Below are 22,808 nucleotides of genomic sequence, written 5' to 3' on the forward strand. Positions count from 1 at the left end.
ACAGCCACCAGGGATCCAAACTGCCTCAGAAATTAGAATGGGAAGAAGTTAAAAAAAAAAAAAAAAAAGCCAGGTTAGGCCCTGGAAATCACCTCACTTCAGCAGAACCCTTGAGTGGAGATAGAAGAGACCATTATGTAGCTAGCTCTGAAATCCAGAACCTTCTAGGGCTGTTCCAGGACATTGTTTTTTTGTTCTTGGGTTTTTTTAAAATTTAATTTTATTTATTTTTTATACCATAGGTTCTTATTAGTTATCTGTTTTATACATATTAGTGTATATACGTCAATCCCAATCTCCCAATTCATCCTAACACCACTAACCCCCCACCACTTTCCCCCGTTGGTGTATGTACATTTGTTCTCTGCATCTCTGTCTCTGTTTCTGCCCTGCAAACCGGTTCATCTGTACCATTTTTCTAGCTTCCACATATATGCGTTAATATACGATATTTGTTTTTCTCTTTCTGGCTTGCTTCACTCTGTGTGACAGTCTGTAGATCCATCTGCGTCTCTACAAATAACCCAATTTCGTTCCTTTTATGGCTGAATATTCCATTGTATCTATGTACCACATCTTCTTTATCCATTTGTCTGTCGATGGGCATTTAGGTTGCTTCCATGACCTGGCTATTGTAATAGTGCTGTAGTGAACATTGGGGTGCATGTGTCTTTTTGAAGACAGGGTATATGCCCAGTAGTGGGATTGCTGGGTCATATGGTAATTCTATTTTTAGTTTTTTAGGGAACCTCCATACTCTTCTCCATAGTGGCTGTATCAATTTACATTCCTACCAACAGTGCAAGAGGGTTCTGATTTCTCCACACCCTCTCCAGCATTTGTTGTTTGTAGATTTTCTGATGATGCCCATTCTGACTGGTGTGAGGTGATACCTCATTGTAGTTTTGATTTGCATTTCTCTAATAATTAGTGATGTTGAGCAGCTTTTCATGTGCTTCTTGGCCATCTGTATGTCTTCTTTGGAGAAATGTCTATTTAGGTCTTCTGCCCATTTTTTGATTGGGTTGTTTGTTTTTTAAATATTGAGCTGCATGAGCTATTTATATATTTTGGAGTTTAATCCTTTGTCTGTTTCTCATTTGCAAATATTTTCTGCCATTCTGAGTGTTGTCTTTTTGTCTTTTCTCAACTTTAAAAAAATTATTTAATTTATTTTTGGCTGTGTTGGGTCTTCATTGCTACACGCGGGCTTTCTCTAACTGCAGTGAGCGGGGACTTCTCATTGCGGTGGCTTCTCTTGTTGCGGAGCATGGACTCTAGGCATGCGGGCTTCAGTTGTTGTGGCACGCAGGCTCTAGAGCGCAGGCTCAGTAGTTGTGGCACACGGGCTTAGTTGCTCCGTGGCATGTGGATCTTCCCGGACCAGAGCTCGAACCCATGTCCCCTGCATTGGCAGGCGGATTCTTAACCGCTGCGCCACCAAGGAAGCCCTGTCTTTTCATCTTGATTGTAGTTTCCTTTGCTTTGCAAAAGCTTTTAAGTTTCATTAGGTCCCATTTATTTATTTTTGTTTTTATTTCCATTACTGTGGGAGGTGGATCAAAAAAGATCTTGCTGTGATTTATGTCAAAGAGTTTTCTTCCTATGTTTTCCTCTAAGAGTTTTATAGTGTCTGGTCTTACATTTAGGTCTCTAATCCATTTTGAGTTTATTTTGTGTATGGTGTTAGGGAGTGTTCTAATTTCATTCTTTTACATGTAGCTGTCCAGTTCTCCCAGCACCACTTATTGTAAAAGACTGTCTTTTCTCCATTGTATATCCTTGCCTCCTTTGTCATAGATTAGTTGACCATAGGTGTGTGGGTTTATCTCTGGGCTTTCTATCCTGTTCCATTGATCTATATTTCTGTTTTTGTGCCAGTACCATATTGTCTTCTTTACTGTAGCTTTGTAGTATAGTCTGAAGTCAGGGAGTCTGATTCCTCCAGCTCCGTTTTTTTCCCTCAAGACTCCTTTGGCTATTTGGGGCCTTTTGTGTCTCCATACAAATTTTAAGATATTTTGTTCTAGTTCTGTAAAAAATGCCACTGGTAATTTGATAGGGATTGCATTGATTCTGTAGATTGCTTTGGGTAGTGTAGTCTTTTTTTTTTTTTTTTGAGGAACAAGAGCCCAGTTTTTTTATTTGATCATTTCTTGCATTTGAAGTACTCCTCGATGATATCCTTGGCCTGAGACTCTTTGCCATAGTCCTTAACCACCACACAGCTGCAGCCAACCACTTTACGGGGTTTTCCCTCTCTGTCAGTTTTACAGAGGCCTACCCATTCCCCTAGTTTCTTGTTGTCATCAACCTTAATCAGGTTGATTTGGTGCTCAGCACAAAGGGCCTCCACCAACTTGACATACATAGGCTCATCACAGTTGGACGCAAGCACACAGAGATGGGCTTGGCGCTTGTCTAAGGCTTTGGCAGCTTCGCGAATTCCACGTGCTAGGCCATCGTAGATGAGGGCGGTCTTAAGCACCTCTTGCAGAGCAGTATTAACGTCCATTACACCCTCAGCAGCAATGCCTTCCTCGGCCATGGCGGTGGGTTACGGCCATGGCAGTGGGTTACGGTGGAGCCGAATCTAGAGTGCACCCGTGCCTGCGCCTCCGCCTCCGCCTGGCTCCGCGGCAGCAGGGCAGTATAGTCATCTTCACAATATTGATTCTTCCAGTCCAAGAACATAGTATATCTCTCTATCTGTTTGTGTCATCTTTGATTTCTTTCATCAGTGTCTTATAGTTTTCTGAGTATAGGTCTTTTACCTCCTTAGGTAGGTTTATTACTAGGTATTTTATTCTTTTTGTTGCAGTGGTGAATGGGAGTGTTTCCTTAATTTCTCTTTCTGATCTTTTGTTCTTAGTGTATAGGAATGCAAGAGATTTCTGCATTAATTTTGTATCCTGCAACTTTACCAAATTCATTGATTAGCTCTAGTAGTTTTCTGGTGGCATCTTTAGGATTCTCTATGTATAGTATCATGTCATCTGCAAACAGTGACAATTTTACTTCTTTTCCAATTTGTATTTCTTTTATTTCTTTTTCTTCTCTGGTTGCTGAGGCTAGGATTTCCAAAACTATGTTGAATAATAGTGGCGAGAGTGGACATCCTTGTCTTGTTCCGGATCTTAGAGGAAGTGCTTTCAGTCTTTCACCATTGAGAATGATGTTTGCTGTGGGTTTGTCGTATATGGCCTTTATTATGTTGAGGTAGGTGCCCTCTATGCCCACTTTCTGGAGAGTTTTTATCATAATTTGTTGAATTTTTTCAAAAGCTTTTTCTGCATCTATTGAGATGATCATATGGTTTTTATCCTTCAGTTTGTTAATATGGTGTATCACATTGGTTGATTTGCATATATTGAAGAATCCTTGCATCCCTGGGATAAATCCCACTTGATCATGGTGTTTGATCCTTTTAATGTGCTGTTGGATTCTGTTTGCTAGTATTCTGTTGAGGATTTTTGCATCTATATTCGTCAGTGATACTGGTCTGTAATTTTCTTCTTATTTAGTATCTTTGTCTGGTTTTGGTATCAGGGTGATGGTGGCCTCATAGAATAAGTTTGGGAGTGTTCCTTCCTCTGCAATTTTTTGGAAGAGTTTGAGAAGGATGGGTGTTAGCTCTTCTCTAAATGTTTGATAGAATTCACCTGTGAAGCAGTCTGATCCTAGACTTTTGTTTGTTGGAAGATTTTTAATCACAGTTTCAATTTCACTGCTTGTGATTGGTCTGTTCGTATTTTCTATTTCTTCCTGGTTCAGTCTTGGAAGGTTATACCTTTCTAAGAATTTGTCCATTTCTTCCAGGTTATCCATTTTCTTGGCATAGAGTTGCTTCTAGTAGTCTCTTAGGATGCTTTGTATTTCTGCAGTGTCCATTGTAACTTCTCCTTTTTCATTTCTAATTTTATTGATTTGAGTCCTCTCCCTCTTTTTCTTGATGAATCTGGCTAAAGGTTTATCAATTTAGTTTATCTTTTCAAAGAACCAGCTTTTCGTTTTATTGATCTTTGCTCTTGTTTTCTTTGTTTCTATTTCATTTATTTCTGCTCTGATCTTTATGATTTCTTTCCTTCTACTAACTTTGGATTTTGTTTGTTCTTTTTTCTCTAGTTCCTTTAGGTGTAAGGTTAGATTGTTTATTTGAGATTTTTCTTGTTTCTTGAGGTAGGCTTGTATTGCTATAAACTTCCCTCTTAGAACTGCTTTTGCTGCATCCCATAGGTTTTGGATCATCGTGTTCTCATTGTCATTTGTCTCTAGGTATTTTTTGATTTCCTCTTTGATTTCTTCAGTGATCTCTTGGTTATTTAGTAACGTATTGTTTAGCCTCCATGTGTTTGTGCTTTTTACGTTTTTTTCCCTGTAATTGATTTCTAATCTCCTAGTGTTTTGGTCAGAAAAGATGCTTGATATGATTTCCGTTTTCTTAAATTTACCAAGGCTTGATTTGTGACCCAAGATGTGATCTCTCCTGGAGCTTGTTCCGTGTGCACTTGAGAAGAAAGTGTAATCTGCTGTTTTTGGATGGAATGTCCTATAAATATCAATTAAATCTATCTGGTCTGTTGTGTCATTTAAAGTTTGTGTGTCCTTATTAATTTTCTGTCTGGATGATCTGTCCATTGGTGTAAATGAGGTGTTAAAGTCCCCCACTATTATTGTATTACTGTCGATTTCCTCTTTTAGAGCTGTTAGCAGTTGCCTTATGTATTGAGGTGCTCCTGTGTTGGGTACACATATGTTTATAATTGTTATATCCTCTTCTTGGATTGGTCCCTTGATCATTATATAGTGTCCTTCCTTGTCTCTTGTAACATTCTTTATTTTAAAGTCTGTTTTATCTGATATGAGTATTGCTACTCCAGCTTTCTTTTGATTTCCATTTGCATGGAATATCTTTTTCCATCCCCTCACTTTCAGTCTGTATGTGTCCCTAGGTCTGAAGTGGGTCTCTTGCAGACAGCGTATAGATGGGTCTTGTTTTTGTATCCATTCAGCAAGCCTGTGTCTTTTAGTTGGAGCATTTAATCCATTCATGTTTAAGGTAATTATTGATATGTATGTTCCTATTACCATTTTCTAAATTGTTATGGGTTTGTTTTTGTAGGTCTTTTCTCCTCTTGTGTTTCCCACTTAGAGAAGTTCCTTTAGCATTTGTTGTAGAGCTGGTTTTGTGGTGCTGAATTCTCTTAGCTTTTGCTTGTCTGTAGAGCTTTTGATTTCTCCATCAAATCTGAATGAGATCCTTGCCGGGTAGAGTAATCTTTTTTTTTTTTTAGCATCTTTATTGGTGTATAATTGCTTTACAATGGTGTGTTAGTTTCTGCTTTATAACAAACTGAATCAGCTGTACATATACATATATCCCCATATCCCCTCCCTCTTGCGTCTCCCTCCCACCCTCCTTATCCCATCCCTCTAGGTGGCTGCAAAGCACAGAGCTGATCTCCCTGTGCCATGCAGCTGCTTCCCACTAGCTACCTGTTTTACATTTGATAGTGTATATATGTCAATGCTACTCTCTCACTTCGTCCCACCTTACCCTTTCCCGCTCCGTGTCCTCAAGTCCATTCTCTACGTCTGTGTCTTTATTTCTGTCCTGCCCCTGGGTTCATCAGAACAATTTTTTTTTACATTCCATATATATGTGTTAGCATAAGGTATTTGTTTTTCTCTTTTTGACTTAACTTCACTCTGTATGACAGACTCTAGGTCCATCCACCTCACTACACATAACTCAATTTCGTATCTTTTTATGGCTGAGTAATATTCCATTGTATATATGTGCAACATCTTCTTTATCCATTCATCTGTCAGTGGACACTTAGGTTGCTTCCATGTCCTGGCTATTGTAAATAGTGCTGCAGTGAACATTGGGGTGCATGTGTCTTTTTGAATTATTGTTTTCTCAGGGTATATGCCCAGTAGTGGGATTGCTGGGTCATATGGTAGTTCTATTTGTAGTTTTTTAAGGAACCTCCATACTGTTCTCCATAGTGGCTGTATCAATTTACATTCCCACTAACAGTGCAAGAGGGTTCCCTTTTCTCCACACCCTCTCCAGCATTTGTTGTTTGTAGATTTTCTGATGATGTCCATTCTGACTGGTGTGAGGTGATACCTCCTTGTAGTTTTGATTTGCATTTCTCTAATAATTTAAAATATTTTCTTGGCCGCACCGCACAGCATGTGGGATCTTAGACCAGGGATTGAACCCACACCCCCTGCATTGGAAGCACAGAGTCTTAACCACTGGACCGCCAGGGTAGTCCCCATCTCAAGTTTTAGAACACAGCTTTACCATCCTTTAAGTTGTCACGCCTTTTCTCATTTTATTTTTATCTTTGAGATTCTCTGCCTCTTTTTTTTATATATATAAATTTATTTATTTATTTATATTTGGCTGCGTTGGGTCTTCGTTGCTGTGCGCGGTCTTTCTTTAGTTGTGTCGAGCAGGGGCTACTCTTTTTTTTTTTTTTTTTTTTTAGGGGCTACTCTGCATTGCAGTGCGTGGGCTTCTCATTTCGGCAGCTTCTCTTGTTGCGGAGCATGGCCTTGAGGCATGCAGTCTTCAGTAGTTGTGGCATGCGGGCTCTAGTGCGCAGGCTCAGTAGTTGCAGCACGTGGGCTCAGTAGTTGTGGCTCGTGGGCTCTAGACCGCAGGCTCAGTAGTTGTGGTGCACAGGCTTAGTTGCTCCGCAGCATGTGGGATCTTCCCGGACCAGGGCTCGAACCCGTGTCCCCTGCATTGGCAGGCGAATTCTTAACCACTGCGCCACCAGGGAAGCTCCTCTGCCTCTGTTTAAACCTCTATTATCTTCCTCCTTTTTCTCCTGTCAGCCTCTCTCCCTCAACATCTTTCTCTTTTCTGCTGCTCAGGTCCCCCCACCCACAGCGTGGTCTCAGCGTGTTGGATACTGTCTGTTCTGGAAGTCCAGACACCAGGATGGTGAGTGTCTTGACCAGAGGAGGAGATGCTGGCTCTACAGCCCCACAGTGTCTAATTGTGCTGATTTTTTCAAAACACTTTTCCTCATGGTTAACATCAGAGTGTGCTGTTCTTATCACACTAATAGTTCTGCTCTCCTGAGTAAACCTGAAGCTCCATTTCCCAGAATATCCTCTGTGCCCTTCTCTCTGCTCTCATTCAGGCCCATGTCAGTACAGGAAGGAGGACTTTGAACATGGGAATGCTGGATCTGAAGACACATGTTGAGACAAAGTTGAGGGAAGAACTGAGTCATGGGAGCAAAGCCCAGGCTTCTTTCTCCCCCTTCTTCCCCTAGCATCTCTTTGCCTGGGCTTCCTTCTCTGCCAGGGAACCTTCCCCAGTGTCATCATGGGCTGGAAGAGAACCCATAAAGGTCAAGACATCAAGTCAGCTTAAACGTTAGATGCTCTGCTTCTCTTCCTCACATGCAGCCAAGTGGGAAAAAAAGATGGGGAGCCATCTTCTTACAACCCAGGACTTTATAAACTGGAAGAGACTTAGAATTCATTGCATTCAGCTCCTTCATATTAAAAGTGAGGAGGCTGTGATTTCTCTACGGTCAGCCAAGACGGTAGACCTAGATCACAAGTCACTGGGCTTCCAGCCCAAAGAGACGCTAGGCCTTTTTCTCCCCTTACTTGAGAGCCGTCAGACCTGCTTACCAGAGGGAGTCTAGGGTATGCCCCGTGAGCTGGGTTTGCTACTGGAAGGAAGCAGCTTCCTCCTCCCTCTGCAGCCTAGGCCTCGAGAGCTGGTTCCAGCCCTTGTTCCCTTAGCCCTGGGGCTCAAGGCAGGACCATGGAAGTAGCTTGGGTAACATTCTTGCCAGGCCCTTGTGACATTAGAGCTAGAGCAAGTGAATGAGACTGGGACGGGAGGAAGTGTGTCCTCTGAGCTGGAGTGGCAAACCCTTTCTGGTCTGGTGCCTCCCTCTGAAGGGAGAGTTGGATTCAGCTGCTGAGTGTCACCAGGAGTGACTGGTCTCACAGAAGCAGAGCGATGAGGAGGGTGAAGTTGGTTAGGAAGTACTCATGGGGGAGATCCTTCTTCTACCCTATTGGTTTCTCTGCTGTTACAGCATCAGGAGTAGGTATCTGAACTGCAAGGACTCTGGGGGTTACAGGGTAGGCAGAAGGGCGGCCAGCTCGATGGTTAGAAACAGGGTGGAGGTGATACCCTTCCTCCTACAGCCTCTTCTTGTCCTCCTCTTGGGGCAGGACCCCTCACCCACACAGCTCATGAAAGACTGACTTCTGGACAGGAGGGTGCGGGCTGTCACCCTGAGTATTGCAGCTGTCCTCTGCACACTCAGGTCTCACGGAGGCCTGAGTGTCTGGAGGCAAGGCCGACTGACATTTTGATATTCCCTTTCATGCCCCATGCTCTTTGCCAGCCCAGAAATGGGTGGAAGCCTCTAGGAGACTGGCCAGGTGGTACCTGGGGCCTGTCCCTTCTGCCACCCACCTGAGGCTTACATGTGTCCCTGATCTGGCCCCAAGTATACTGAGGCAAAAGTATATCTCTCCTTTACCCACAGCTGGCAGTTAGAGCTGTGGAAACTGAAGAGCATGACAGTTTATCATTTTCCTTTTTCCTCATGCCCATTTTTCTTTTTCTTTCTTTTGGCTCCACTGTGCGGCATGTGGGATCTTAGTTCCCCGACCAGGGGTCAAACCCGTGCCCCCTGCAGTGGAAGAGTGGAATCCTAACCACTGGACTGCCAGGGAATTTCCCATTTTTCTTTTCCTCACTTGGCTGCATATGAGGAACAGAATGTTACCTGGCCAGTCAGTCAGAGGCTGCCAGACATACTCATGTGGCTCCAGAAGCCTGAGCATGTTGGGGAAGCAGGTGGGTTGGTCTGCATGTGTTGATCGCTTTCTTTTTCTTTTTTATTTGGTTGTGCTGGGTCTTAGTTGCGGCAGGTGGGCTCCTTATTTGCGGCTCGTGGGCTCCTTAGTTGCAGCAGGCGGGCTCCTTAGTTGTAGCTCGAGGGTGCCTTAGTTGCTGCTTGAGGGCTCTTTAGTTGCATCTTGCCGGCTTCTTAGTTGTGGCTTGCTGGCTCCTTAGTTGCGGCACGTGGGCTCCTTAGTTGTGGCATGTGAACTGTTAGTTGCAGCATGCATGTGGGATCTAGTTTCCTGACCAGGGGTCGAACCCGGGCCCCTTGCATTGGGAGCACGGAATGTAAACCACTGTGCCACCAAGGAGGTCCTGATCGCTTTTTCAGGAGGTGCTGAATTGGACTTGGCCAGAAGTGTGGCCATGGGTGAGTGTGGAAGGCCTTGCTTCTCCTTTGTGAGCCCTGTTGGAGACCTCCAAGGGGCCACTATTCTGGAGGTCAACATAAGCCCCTGCCCCGCTGTCAGTGGGCTGGCTCGAGGACCACCTTCCCGTGTTTGTCCTGTTTGACTTCCCGCTGCAGGTCCCTCAGTGTGTGAGGGTTAGGCTGGGTGCCATTGCACAGCCCGGTTCTCATGTCAGGACAGCTCGAGTCACATTGTCTTAGGGGACCCACCTGCGCACAGTTCTTCAAAGATGGGGAGAGCTGGGGCCTGCCAAAGAGGGTGGGCAGGCCCTCAGACTAATGAGCCCATCAGCATTCCTCACACTGCTGCCTGTACCAGGTAATTGGAGAGGCGAGCGCCTGGGGGAGGAGGAGGGGCAGATCAATCCGGCTCACTTTGGCGATCATGGCAACAAGCAGCAGGGGTTGACAGCTGGTGTGAGCCTGTGTCACTCTGGAGGTGGAGATGCTTAAGCCCACAGTGCGTGTCTAGTGGGAGGCCCATCTGAGACTGCACTGGACTGGTTTGGAGCTGCAGGGGGCCTTGATTTGTTTGGCTGGGTATGGTTATGAAGTGGGGATGCCTCCGATCCATCCGTGTTCAGGTTCCTGACTTGTGAGTCCAGGTTTGCCACTTTTTATTCTGTCATTTGCAGAGGAGTTGCCTCTCTTCTGGCTTGACTAGACCAAGGGCCAGGGGCAGAATCCATGTCCCAGCCCTGTTTGGCTGGCCTGGGCTGGCAGCTCTGTCTTGGAGCTGTCCCACCAACAGGCTAGGCTGAGCTGCAGTGTGTTCCCCAGTGATTTCTCCTTTTCTTGGAGACCATAAAAGCCGCAGTGCAGCACAAGCACAGGTATTCCCATGACCTGTTCCAGCTCTAGGTTTGCTTTGTCCATCAGTGGCCCCATTATGCCTGCGTCTCTCCATTTCTCAAATGAGTGACAGGGGCCACAGTGTGTCTGTGGTCTAGATTGGCTGGCCCCTCACAATGGCTCTTTGTGTTCAGGTGGCAGCAGCAAGCCATGGGGCTTTCTTGAACTGAGAGCCCACAGCTACTGTGGCAACTGTCTAGTCCAGTCACCCTGCATGTCAGCCTCAGTATCAGAGCCCTGAGTTACACAGGCCTGCAGGGAAATGTGGACCAGGCTGCCTGCGTGGGAGGGCTGTTGCTCCTTGCTCTCCCTCACTGCTCTCAGACAGCACGGGATTTATGGGCCCGAACTGCCCTCCTCCTGGAGGCCAGTCGCTTACCAGGAATCACTGGGAGCTGGCCCATTGGTGAGGAGGACCCTGTTAGGTGGCTGTTTAGAAATCTGGGCTTTCTGTGACTTTCTTCCAGTTCAGCTCAGTAAAAGTTGAGATTTGCCTTCCAAAGGGCAGGTAAGGATAACAACTACAAGTAGCTCCACCCCTTCTTCAGGACTCCAGATGAGTCTTTTCCTTGTTTCCTACCCCACCCCACCCACTGCCTCCCGGTACATCGACATCAGTGGGGAAAGGCATGGGGGAAGAGTTGGGGGTCAAGGAAGCCTGGCTGGGGGTAGCGATAACTGTGTTAGTGTGTCTGCTGAGTGGGCATGCAGCTACCCCAAATGTGGGCTCTCAGACTTTCCGGAGCCCCTTGGAGAGTGTGTTCAGGGGCTCCTCAAGGTGAAGGGCACCACGGGGTAGAACAGTTAGACCTCTCACCAGACAGGAAGGAGGGTGATAGGACACCTGGCATCCCAGCCGAACCACCTGGAGCAGGCTCAGCAGAAGTCCTAGCCACCCACCCTTTGGAGAGTGTCAGAGCCCGTGCCAGAGTGCTCCCAAGAGATGCAGGGACTCGGAGAAGTGCTGCATCTGCCCTCCTTCAGCAGAGTAAGTCAAGGGCCCGGGCATCTGAGCCCCACATGCTGGAAGCAGCTGCAGGAGAGGGCACCCATCAGGTGCCATGCATGGGTTGTTTACTCTCTGAGCCCCTGTCTTCTGAGTGTCTCCTGTATGCCCGGCACCAGGCACTGGTGAATAGCTAAGCATGGTCTAATGGGAACAATAAACTTGAAATTATTCGAATAGTTGCTTAGCACTGGTGGCTAAGAGAGGGAGTGTGAGCAAGTGTCCTTTAACCTGAGAACCTGAGGATTCAGCCAGGTGAAGACAATTTGTGCGGGCTGAGGCCCTGAGACAGACGGCTGTTTGGTGTGTGGCTGAGATGAGGCAGCCGTGGGTGCATGTAGCAGAGCAGGCTTTGTGCTGAGGAAAGAATGTACTAAAACGAGGCTGGCACAGGGTACTGCCAGGAGCCCCTGTGTGGCTTAGAGAGGTCATGCAGACATGAGAAGCACTCCTGAGAAGGGTCCTAATCCCTGCTGGGCTCCCAGGATCCCCCTGCCATCCCAGCAGATGGAGAAATCTAGTTGCCTTGAATTGTTTCCTTTCTCCTCATGGCTGAGAGGCTGAGGCTGAGGCTGATGCAGAGAATGCAGTGATTATTTTGGCCACTTTTTCAGTTGGAAGGGAGGGCAGACCCTGTTTCTAAGGACTAGGAAGTGACTCAGTATGGGCATCCAGTGATGGGAGCTTAAGTCCGGCTCAAGATATGGTGGAAGGTTTGGGTCGTTCTCATTAAATCGCCCTGATGTTATGGTGGTCCTGGTGTAGGTTGGGTGGTCTTGACGGGGGCCACCTCCTTGAACCAGGCTTTGAGTCCAGGGCACCTTTGAAGTTTGCTCCTCAGGGAGGGGGTGGATCCTTCTCCTCCTATCACACTCCTTGTCACTCAGAGAGCAGCCTCTGCTCAGTGGCCTGGGTCAGCACTGGGTGGGAAGGGGAGGCCCGGAATGTTCTACGTGAGAGGAGCCGGGCAGTTCCTCTCTCTAGGGGGAGAGTGCAGGGCTACTGGACAGGTCTGAGTGCTGTGTAGGTGACATCATCGGGATGTTCAGGGCAATGTTGAGTGTGCTCGCTCTAATGCTTGTCCTTGGCTTCTAGCCCTGGCCCAGTGTGTCCAACCTGGCCAAGGACTTCATTGACCGCCTGCTGACGGTGGACCCCGGCGCCCGTATGACGGCACTGCAGGCCCTGAGGCATCCGTGGGTGGTGAGCATGGCTGCCTCTTCGTCTATGAAGAATCTGCACCGCTCCATCTCCCAGAACCTCCTCAAACGCGCCTCCTCGCGCTGCCAGAGCACCAAATCTGCCCAGTCCACGCGTTCCAGCCGCTCTACACGATCCAACAAGTCTCGCCGAGTGCGGGAGCGAGAGCTGCGGGAGCTCAACCTGCGCTACCAGCAGCAGTACAATGGCTGAGCTGGCAGGCTGGGGTGCTGACATGGCATGGCCCCAGCCTGGCCACACATTGCTGTGCCATCTGGGCCCACCGCCCTCTCTAGAGATAGGTCTGTGTGGTCAGTGGTAGGTGAATGGCCCCAGCCCCTTCTCTGTGCCTTCAGCAGTCCCCATCTTCACCCTGGGCCTGAGTCTGGTGCGACAGAGTGGAGGGAGCCCTGGGGCATAAGAGCCCCCTGAACGGGGAGCCTGGTCTGGCACTAATGCTCCTTTTGGTGGACAACTGCTCTGGTACATATTGGGGGAAGGGCAGGACCTGGCCTTCAGTCTCCTCACCTCTTGGCTCTTCCCTAGACCAAAGGAGCATGCAGTGCCAGGTAGAGGGTGTCTTGTGGTCCCAGGACTCTTTGGGACAGTTACTTCTGGAATCCCCCCTTTCCTCTACCAAGCCTTCCTGTCTGCCCTCCCCCCGCCCCACATTCCATGGCATCCTGATCCTCATGATTATGCTCCAGTGAGAGGCCCAGGTAGGCCCACAGCTTGTGCCTTGGCTGGACTCTCAGCCCCTGGCTAAGTCTAAACAGCTTCCCACCTCCCAGCCAAGATCTGTCTTCCTTCATGGTGCCCCTGGGGACTCCTCCCGGCCCCAGGACTTGCCAGGATCTCTGGTGGTAGGACCGTGGAATGGTCCTTGGCCCTCTGGACTGTGTGGCCATGTTGGTAGCAGGCTTGCTCCAGGCTTCAGCCTCTCTCTGACTATGAGAGTTCCTGCCCACCAGCCTACTGCACTCAGTGCCTTCTTTACAGAGCCTACTATCACCTCCCTCTCCCCCTTGGATGCCCATTCTATTCCCCAGGTGCCTCCTTCCCAACTGTGCGGGGTTAAAAGGAGCCCCACTGCTGCTACCTGGGGGATGGGGGCACCTGGGCCAAAGCAAAGGGCAGGGGCTTCCGAGGGAGAGCCCCATCAGGATTCCAGTGTCAGCCTGGGTTCCACCCTTGGTGTTGCCTCTCCCTTCAGGTGCTGCTGTTCCCTCCTCTGCAGCTGCATGAAGGAGCCATCTAGTGTCTGGCATGAGTATGGGCGGCCGAGGAATGAGCACCATGCTCTCCCTTTATCCTCCAAGAGGAAGTCGGAAGGAAGGAGCTGCTGCATTGAGGGAGGGTCCCCGGGGTGCTCAACCCTATCCCCTTCTGCTGAGCTTTTGCGCAGCTCCCCCTGGAACTTAGCCATACTGTGTGACCTGCCTCTGAACCCTGAGTGCCTGGGGCACTGACCTTCTCACGGTGGCCTTGCTCAGTCCAGCCTGTCCCTGCTTCTTTTCACAGCATTACCCTTCCATTCTGGGCCCCGCTGAATCTCCATCTGGAGGGAGCCCCTCTGAGAGGTGGGTGGAATTGGGTGGCTGCTTTCCCAGAGGTCTGAGCCAGACCATCCCGTGTCAGTCATGGTGCCTCCCCACCACCACAGACGGGGCTGGAACCCAAGCCCTGTCCCTCCACAGCTGCTTTCAGTGGGTGGGAAGGAGCCAGGGCCCAGCTTTAGCCTTAGCTGGACTGCAGGTCCCCTGCCAGCAGGGAGGGTTTGGCTCTTAGTTCCTCCCAGTGGGTTCCCTTGGGCTAGGCCCTCTTCTTTTTGCATGTGCCACCTCCAGTGGGAAACCAAGCCAAAAGAGACCACTCTGGGCCAAGTCATTCGTGCCTTGTACACCCCCTCCTCCTGTCTCCAGTTCTCCTAGCACAAGGCAGTGGAAAGCCCAAGCCCCATGGCCTCAGAATTCCCCCTACTTCCCCAAGTGCCTCTGGGGATTTATTTCCTCTTTTGGCCAGGATGGGCCTGGTCCTGAAGGTAGGACGGAGGGAGTTTGGAGACTTGGGCCTTTATGCCATGGACTGTGGATGGAGAATGTGCAGTTATTTATTTTGTGTACTCAAGTTTGTAAATGTATCCTTCGTACTCAATAAACAGGCTGCCTTCCCCAGGGAAAGCTGCCCATTCATTCCAACAGCCCAGTCTCTTGCTGTGGACAAGAGGTTGCCCAGGAGGCGGTGGGGAGATGGGAAGAGCCCAACCTGGTCACGGCTAGTCTAGGAGGATCCTAACTCCTCAACACCTGCCGTGCCAGAAGACAAACTCCGCTTGGGGAATGGGGCCCCCAAGAGCCTCTCTCTTTTTTTTTTTTTTTTTTGCGGTCACAGGCCTCTCACTGTTGTGGTCTCTCCCGTTGCGGAGCACAGGCTCCGGACGTGCAGGCTCAGCGGCCATGGCTCACGGGCCCAGCAGCTCTGAGGCGTGTGGGATCTTCCCGGACCGGGGCACGAACCCGCGTCCCCTGCATCGGCAGGCGGACTCTCAACCACTGTGCCACCAGGGAAGCCCTAGCCTCTGCTTTTCCCTGAACCAGGAAGACAGACAGGCATACACAAGAGGACAGAGCCTGGGGTCTTTATTGGACTGAGACGGGGAGAGGGCCTGTGGTGGGCTTGGTTGTAGGCTATGATTGATCCAGGTACTGAACTTGCTAACCTGAGTGTACGTGGCAGGCGCGCACACGTTGCAGTTATTGGCGCCTCAGGAGACAATACCAGTGAGCACCCACATGTCCCCCTTCTGGCAGACAAGCGGGCCTCCACATTCACCCTGATGGAAGGAGGGGAGAAGTCAGTGTGGAGGGTGGGAGTGCCACAGGACAGTGCAGAGGACAGGACAGGGTACCAGTGCTCACCTGGCACAAGGAGGCCCCGAGGCCCCTGCACAGATCATAGAGTTGGTGATGCGTGAGCCCCAGTATTGCTGGCCACTGACTCACGGTGACCAGGGGCAGAATCACCTGCTGCAGGCGTGCAGGAGTCACACTGCCTGTGGGCCGGGAGTGGGTGGTTAGGTCCCAGATGACTTGTCCCCACCTTGCCCTCCCACCCAGAGTTTTGGCCCAAATTCCTACCCGCACCGCTGAGGCGGCCGCAGCCAGTGGTGACACGTGAGGCCTTCAGGCAGCACCTTATTTGAGGGAGCCAGGCAAACTGCCTGGTGAGATGTGTGTTGTGTACTGGGCTGGGGAGGCGAGCTTTAGTAGCATCAGATCGTTGTTCATGGTGGTGGGGTTCCAGAAAGGGTGCGTGATGGCCTGCAGAGCCAGGAAGGGGCCATGCAAGATGGGGATGGGCACAGGCCCCCAGTGTGATGGGTGCTGAGGGGACTAGGCCAGGGCATGCTCCAAATTCCTCACCCCCAGAGCCCACACACCTACACTGCCCACTCTTCCTTCCCCATCTGCAGCCCAGGCACTGACCCGCAAGATGGACAGAACCTGAAAAGGCTCAGTGCTGGATGATAGGTCATACTCGCCCAGGATGACAAAGTGGCAGCCAGGGCTGCAGTGAGAGCGGGGTTGGGCAGCCACAAGGAGGGCAGAGTGACAAGAGAGAGGCCTCCAGGGCAAGGGGGTGGGGAGGTGGGGGCTGGGGGGGCTGCAGGTAGAAGGGAAGCACTCACACAACATTGCAGTGGGCAGCAGTGACCACCCAGGACTGACTGATGAGGGAACCACCGCAGAAGTGGAAGCTGTTGCTGTCCTGGGGTCAGGGGTCAGAAGTGGGGGTGGGCCCAGGCTACACCCAGGCATGAAACACCTGAAACCCTGCCCCACACCCAGGGTGCATGTACCTGCAAGGACACCTGCCAGGGCCACGAGCCCAGCACTGCATTCTCCCCATTGACAATCCTCTGGCTGAAGCTCAGCACCGGTCTGATGGCAGGAACGCCACAACCTGACCATTGGGCTGGTGAGGACCTGCTTCCCACATCCCAGCACACCTCTCCTCTCCTCCTCCTGGGTGCTCCCAGGCTGTGCCCCCCAGAGGGGTCCAAATCAAGAGGGCTCATCACTACCCATTCTCACCCTGAGCACCTCTGGGCCTCTATAGCTATCTCAGTTGCCCCCATCCAACCAGCCCCCAAGTTCTGTTCATTCTTCCTCATCGCTCTCCAACCTATGCCCCACCATTCCCCAACTCCACCCCACCCCCAATCCCAGGCCATTTTTCTCCCTGTCCCCAGGAATATTCCCGTCTCCTTCCTAGCCTCTTCACTCCCTCCAGACCTCAATGGTCCATACCCCACATGCAGCCAGAAGGCTCTTCCTAAACTACACGTCCAACCTTTGCTTCTCAGCTTCCTAAACCCTCCCCGGCTCTTGGGCCCAGCCCAAGCTCCTGTCCCATTTGTGAGACTGGCCCCTGACCCCCTCTTGCCCAGCCTTGCCACATCCTTTCTCCTTTGCCTACTCTGTCCACCTGCTTCCCTTCTAGCCAGCCTGGCCCCTGCCCTGAGCCCCTGAGCAGGAAGCCTGGGCTGCTGCTGGGAGCTGGGTTGCCCTAAGGCTGTTCAGTCAGGGCTGGGCCAGGCCCACTTACCCAAGGAGGAGCCAAGGAGGACCAGGGTAAGGATGAGGCTGAGCAGCAACACTGTGGCAGGCGTGAGGTTGAGAACTGGGCCTGGCTTTATGGTTCTCTTCATCCTTGAGCCAAAGTCCCAGGACTGAGGCCAGGCAGCTGTGGAGGTTCAGCTCCCTGCCATTATTCCTCCTTGCTCTAGGCAGGAGGAGGGTCTCTTTGGGTCAAGGTCCTCCACTCAGGCCTTGACTTACCAGACAGAGCCCAGGTGTGAGGCTCTCACCTCCTCCACCTCCCAAAGCCTGGCCCCTGACTGGATCCCTGAACCACCTCACATCCCAAATGTTGAGCACCAGGTACCAAGGACTTGTGGTTAGACTTAACGGTAACCACCTGGTGGCTGGGATCAGGGAAGTCTCGCAGGGCTATCAGGAGCACCAAACTCACAGAAGCCTGCTCAGCACCCAGGGGTGTTCCTGACTGGTAGAGGGAATGTCTACCTGCACCGGCTCTGCTGTGGAAGGGCCAGGGCCAGGACGGGGGTGCTGGCGGGTTGCAAATCCTAACATATCACCTCAGTGATTCCTCTTCAACTTGGAATGGGTGTCACGGTTTGCTCAGGGAGATGCTGACTCTTCCGCCACATGGTGTGTTTGGACCCAAACCTTCATCTATCTGGCTCCAAAGCCCACACTGTTCGTGATGAGATGATACACCTAAGAGGGGCCTTGTGCACAGGAGGGCAAGGTATGAGCCCTTGGTGACTGGCCGATCCTGGATGGAGATCAGGGGTGGAAGAATGACAGCCATCAAATCTCTGACAGCCTCCAGGCCTTGGGGCTCCCATGGACAAGCCCCTGGTGTCTACAGTCCATTCACTGTAGAGCCCCAAGGTGAGCCTGACCCAAGGGAGAGAAGACACCCCTGTGTGCAAAGTTGCAACAGGTAAGTTGGCTTGCCTCCTTCTAGGGGTGTGAGGGCTTTGGCTGATTCAAGAACACATCAGTCAAAAAAACGAGTTAATTGCTGACTAGAGGGAAGGACAGATACATGGTAAAGCAAATATAACAAAATACAAATTGTAAAGTCTGCAGTGGGTATATGGGTGTTCAACTTTTTTCCAGATTTTATGTTTTAAAATTTTCATAATAAAATACTGAGGGAAAAAGCATAAACGGGGACCCAGGGATGTCCAGCCTGGAGTAGACCCTCCCCAGGGGTTGGGCAGACTCTAACAGTTCCAAAGCTCCAGGGGAGCTCAGCCATTCTCTCCCAAGGCAGGATGCTCCCACTAGCAACCTGCACCTGGGCTGACACTCAGTGGGTGCTCAGCAAAAGTCTGCTGGATAAATGTGTCATATTATCTCTCCCCACATGAGCCCTGTGATCCCTGGCACCCAGAAAACTTGGAGTCAATCCCCTTAGTGACAGCCCAACATGTGCAAACAGAAGCTCAGCATCATGTTAGCACCTCAGGTATGCCTGGTCATCAGAGGGGTTTCACAGGTAAAGGCACTGTAGGGGTGAGGAGTGAGAACTTGCCCTTGGAATCAGGGAGCAGCTCCTCCACCAGCATTTTAGCCATCAGTGGGGATGGGGGCGGTCTGACTGAGAGCTGTGGGCTGTGTCCTTGGCCACTGATGAGCCAGGTAAAGGCTCTATGTGGGGGCAATACATAGGGCCTTTTGGGTTGTACAACAGCCCTCAGTGGACTAGAGGGCAAGAGCAAGGCATGGGAGTGGTAGGGGGAGCCTCTGTAGTGTGGAGAGTCAGGAGGGGGCTTTCCACTTTGAGCCTGTGATACTTCCCAGGGCTGGGGTTCTGGAGGGGTAGATGCCTAAGGTGATGGGTGAAGTGCACCCCTTAGGCTAGGCACTGAAGCCATGGGAGGAAGTGGCCCCTGCAGGGATACCTTAGGTACAGAGCCCTGCTGGCTGCTTGTCCCCCTCCACCCAGGAAGGACACAGCCATCTGTCTAGGTATTTGTGTTTTCTGGGTTTATTCCTCCTTGTTCCAAGCTCTAAGCCTCAGCCTACTTCACTCCACATCCATGGCCTGCACAGTTTCCTCCAGCAGCTCCAGGGTCAGCGGCATCACTGTCTCCGACAGGACAGCTGTGGTCCCAGGGGCAAAGCGGTACTGGCTGGACCTGGGAAGGAGAAAGGATGACCTCATCAAGTGGCCTGTCTTCTCTTTGCAGCCCCCTATTTCCCTTGCTACCACCCCATCCTCCCCTGTGATTCCCCCATCTCCTATGCTCCTACCTCTCTATAGGCTCTGTGGGAGAGCTCAGTGTTCGCAGCAGCTTGGCGCTGGTCCCAGTGATCACACATGCATCCACACTGCCCCCAGAGCCCAAGTCACCCAGGATCCCTGCAGTGATGGCTTCCACCAGCAGCTCCTGCGCTGCCTCCAGCTGTAAAGATGTGTGTGTGTGTGTGTGAGTCCTGATGGACCCTTTAGTATCACCCTCAGGCTACAGCCTGGAGACTGTTAATCTTGAAGGCTGAACTATTTACCATTTTCTCACACCCAAACTCCTCTCTCTCCCTACATCCCCATCTCCACCCCAGGCTCCTCTACCCTGGTTTCAGTATCCCTCTTTCCAGAGACCCCAATGTTCCCACTGCCCCCATCTTCACAAACTTCTCTGAGTCACACCTGTGGCTCTGCTTCCAGTGGGCTATTCACCCACCCACAATCCCTGGCTCACTGCCTTTTTCTTTCTGGGCCATAAGCACCTATAAAGTGACATATGCCTTCTGCTTCCATCCACCCTAAACAAAATCCAGACTCCAGACCCCACCTGCTGTTCCCTTCTCCCTCAACACCAAATGGTCCTCTCTGAGGAGTTTTGACTTCTGGGACAGTCCAAGCTTTGGCACTGTTGGAATAGCACTTCACCCTCACTCCACTGGACCCTCAGTCTCCACTCAGTCGTCACCTCCGAGAAGCCTAGCTCTAGAGTAGGCCAGGGTACCTCTGCGTTTCCCCAGCTCCCGGGTGTACACTTCCCACCAATGCACGCGTAGTGTGTGTGGGGGGGAGATGTCGCTCACCGTCATGTTCGGCTGGAACCGGTCCTCCAGCACTGCCAGGGCCGCATCCTGGCCGGAGCCTGCAGGCAGGAAGGGCATCGGAGGTCAGCCGCGGCCTCCCAGTCGCGGGATAAACGTTGAGGTCCCACGGGCGGGGTTCGCGGGAAGGGGGCGGAAGCGCTCACCCTGGGCCGTGAAGGGCAGACGGCTGTAGGAGCCGTGGGGGTGCACGCAGTAGAGCTGCGGTCCGGTGAAGTCTACGCCGCCCACAATCAGCGAGGCGCCCACGTAGCCCCGGTACCTTTTCGCGGAGTGGGTGCGGTCAGTCGAAAGCACAGGAATCTAGGTCCCGCCCCTCCTCGATAACACCCCTGCACCCGAGCCCCGCCCCTTCCCGTGGTCTGGCGCCCCGTGACCAACAGCGTTCCTTCCTGCCACTCTCTTAGCTCCTCTTAGGCCATCCTCTTCCGGTCTCTCGGACCTCGAGGCCCCGCCCTTTCTCCTGTCAAGCCTCCTCTCAGCCCTGCCCTCCCCGCAACTGCCCCTCCCCAGGATCATTTTAGCCCCGCCCCAGCACCGGAAGAGTGTCTGGCGCAAAGCGCGGGTGACCGTGGCCACGCGGGGCTCGCGGCCTGTGGACAGCGCGTGTAGCTCCATGTTAGACGCCGCCATCCGCGTGGTCATCTCTGCGTCCGCGGCAACTCCAGCCCCACAGCAGCTGAAGGCGAAGGGAGGGTTCGTGTGGGCGGGACTATGGATGTTCTGGGACCCGGGATGGGAACGAGGGGGCGGTTCTTGAGGGGGGAACTGGGCGGGGGAATGCTCACTAGATTTTAGGGGCGATGAAGTGGATCTTCTCGCAGCTCTGGTACGCCACGATCGAATCGTTAGTGGCCCGCGTATCCGCGCCCAGGATGACCCCGTCCTGGGGGGGAGGGGGAGGACCCATTGGTTCAGTGCCCACCTCCCATACCCGGCCGCTCCTCTGAGTGTTACAATCCCAACGCCCTACTCACTCGGAACACAAGGCCTGCGATGGTGGTTCCGGTCTTGCGTGCATGAGGGACACGGAGCCCCGGGAGGGAGCGTTCTAAGGCTGCGTTTCTGGAAACGGAGGGGAGAAACCCAGCTTTCAGTTCTTCTGGGACCGTCATCACATCCCCTAACTCCGTCCCGGTTACCCTCACCTTTCGGGTAAGCCTGAGAACCCAAATCGTTCCACACACGTACCTTCCCCCACCCTCGCCCCCAGGAATTTTAAAGACCCTGGGGCTCCCACTCCCGGAAGCCCCCACTGAGGGCGTAGGCAGCTGGGGAACCAACCATCCCCCCACTCACCTCTCGCAGTTTTCGAAGGAGAAGCCCTTTTGGGGTTCTGGCGCTGTCTTCTGCATCTCCGGGTGGGCAGGGGGTCAGAGGAGTGGGATCAACACGGAGGAAGGCCGAAGCCTTAACCTCTCTCGGGCTGCACTACTGAGCTTCCTCCTTTCGCTTTCACCTTCCCTCAGAGCATGCCAGCCCCTTTTTTCTGCATCTTCTCTTTCACTTTCACCTTCAGCTCTGGTCCTAGGCAGCTTGGGAAGGGGGAGATGCCCCTTGCCTGGCTCTCCATGCTGCTCCTGGGCCCTCTGTCTGAACAGAGGGACAGATCCCTCCTCTCTGGCCACTGTCCAGCCTGAGCCCCGAGCTCTGCCCACCCTGACCCCAACTCTAACCTCAGGTCCCAATGTCCTGAGGCTGTCACATTGACCAGGTCTCTGTTATTGTTAGTGGCCTTCTAACAGCATCAGTCATGGCTGCCATTTGTCATTCTCCCAACTCCTGCCTCTCTTTTGCTACCTTTGCCTTCTTCCTAAAACCTCAAACACGGAGGCTTAGTCCTCGGCCAAGGTGATGCTGATCCTTCCGTCTTCCATGTCTCGGATGCTGTCTTCCCTCTCTCAAGAGGGGCACCGTAGGCGTCCATCTGGTGGCTCGTAGGCATGCTGGGCTCTACCCATGGCTAAGCCTTATTTCACATCCCAAATGACCCATTATCCACTTCTTTCTCCTACTTACTGCTTGTTTCAGCTAGCATCCTCTCCCCTGGACACTGCACTGGCCTCTCTGGTTTCCCCACACTTCCTGCCCCTCACCCCCCACCCCCAGGCTACACTCTGCCCTGCAGAGAGGGGGCTCTTTTCTAGATTGGAGATCTGGTCACACCCTTTCCCTGGTTAAACCCTGTATCAGCTGCATGCTGCTCTTAGGTTGAAACCAGTCTTTACAGTTACCCTTCTCATTCCATCTGATCTCAGCACAGGCACCACCTCCTCTGGGAAGCCTTCCCTGACCCATAAGAATCACCACCTTGTTCCTCCCTAACCTTTTCTCTCAGATCACTTAGCTCCATTAATTAAATCTTCAATATTGAAATGACCTATTTAGTGGCTGTCACTCTCCTAGATGCTAAACTCTTGTGCTTCTGTCACCCATCTAGCACTCAAAAGTCTCTGTCTAGAGGTGGGGTCTCACCTGCCCTTTTGGGAGCTAGGAGGGGCAGCTCAGATCTTCTCCATCCTGTACCCTAGGCTCCACGTACCCCCATTCTACAGCTGTGTGTGCAGCTCCCTCCAGTCCCCATGCCCAGAGCAGAGGCAGGCACAGAGAGGCTGCTTAAATAGCTCAACCAGAAGAGTGGGAAGCTGTATATCTCAAGGTGCCCAATTCAATCCCAGGCTCTAGCAAAGCTCTTCTTGCCCTGTGCTCCACAAAGCAACAGGTCTGCAGATGAATGAATCCTGGTGTGAGGACCCTAGTGCCTTTCCCTGA

At 51.5% G+C, this 22,808-nt stretch overlaps 4 protein-coding genes across 7 annotated transcripts in view; 1 reads left to right on the top strand and 3 right to left on the bottom strand.

Annotated features, from left to right (window-relative positions):
- The window catches only part of PSKH1 (protein serine kinase H1), a 35,031-nt gene extending 20,461 nt beyond the window's left edge, over nt 1-14,570 (top strand). The window contains exons 3-4 of one of the 3 annotated variants that reach the window (XR_010938944.1): nt 12,268-12,674; nt 13,586-14,570. Coding sequence is in view for 2 of the 3 variants with exons in the window: in XM_067718518.1 (XP_067574619.1) it covers nt 12,268-12,585 (318 nt within the window). In the remaining variant the exon portion in view is untranslated. Of the gene's footprint in view, nt 1-6,894; nt 6,965-12,267 lie in introns of all 3 variants that reach the window. The other 2 variants (XM_067718519.1, XM_067718518.1) reach the window with 2 other exon arrangements.
- On the bottom strand, nt 2,099-2,558 carry LOC137214584 (small ribosomal subunit protein eS12-like). Its single transcript, XM_067718522.1, has one exon. It carries the CDS (start codon nt 2,546-2,548, stop codon nt 2,150-2,152), a length of 399 nt encoding a protein of 132 aa, XP_067574623.1. The 5' UTR covers nt 2,549-2,558; the 3' UTR covers nt 2,099-2,149.
- On the bottom strand, nt 12,725-17,910 carry CTRL (chymotrypsin like). The gene is given in 12 exon segments (XM_067718406.1): nt 12,725-12,757; nt 15,038-15,205; nt 15,291-15,310; nt 15,313-15,361; nt 15,363-15,424; nt 15,510-15,541; nt 15,543-15,589; nt 15,591-15,692; nt 15,858-15,939; nt 16,061-16,140; nt 16,232-16,335; nt 16,981-17,910. Coding segments are annotated over 12 exon segments (882 nt in total). The 5' UTR covers nt 17,084-17,910.
- A 1,031-nt stretch (nt 17,911-18,941) lies between these two features.
- On the bottom strand, nt 18,942-22,680 carry PSMB10 (proteasome 20S subunit beta 10). 2 transcript variants are annotated; one of them, XM_067718520.1, is made up of 8 exons: nt 21,336-22,680; nt 21,014-21,101; nt 20,825-20,922; nt 20,575-20,715; nt 20,183-20,298; nt 20,019-20,077; nt 19,224-19,375; nt 18,942-19,108 (listed from the first exon to the last, which is right to left on the bottom strand). In XM_067718520.1, the coding sequence occupies exons 1-8, from the start codon at nt 21,389-21,391 to the stop codon at nt 18,997-18,999; spliced, it is 822 nt and encodes a 273-aa protein (XP_067574621.1). In that variant the 5' UTR covers nt 21,392-22,680; the 3' UTR covers nt 18,942-18,996. The 2 variants fall into 2 exon arrangements, with proteins under 2 accessions (XP_067574621.1, XP_067574622.1); XM_067718521.1 differs by lacking the exon at nt 19,224-19,375.
- Nucleotides 22,681-22,808: the final 128 nt, after the last annotated feature.

The sequence above is a fragment of the Pseudorca crassidens genome, chromosome 20 (genome assembly GCF_039906515.1).
Source record: "Pseudorca crassidens isolate mPseCra1 chromosome 20, mPseCra1.hap1, whole genome shotgun sequence".
Classification (NCBI taxonomy): domain Eukaryota; kingdom Metazoa; phylum Chordata; class Mammalia; order Artiodactyla; family Delphinidae; genus Pseudorca; species Pseudorca crassidens.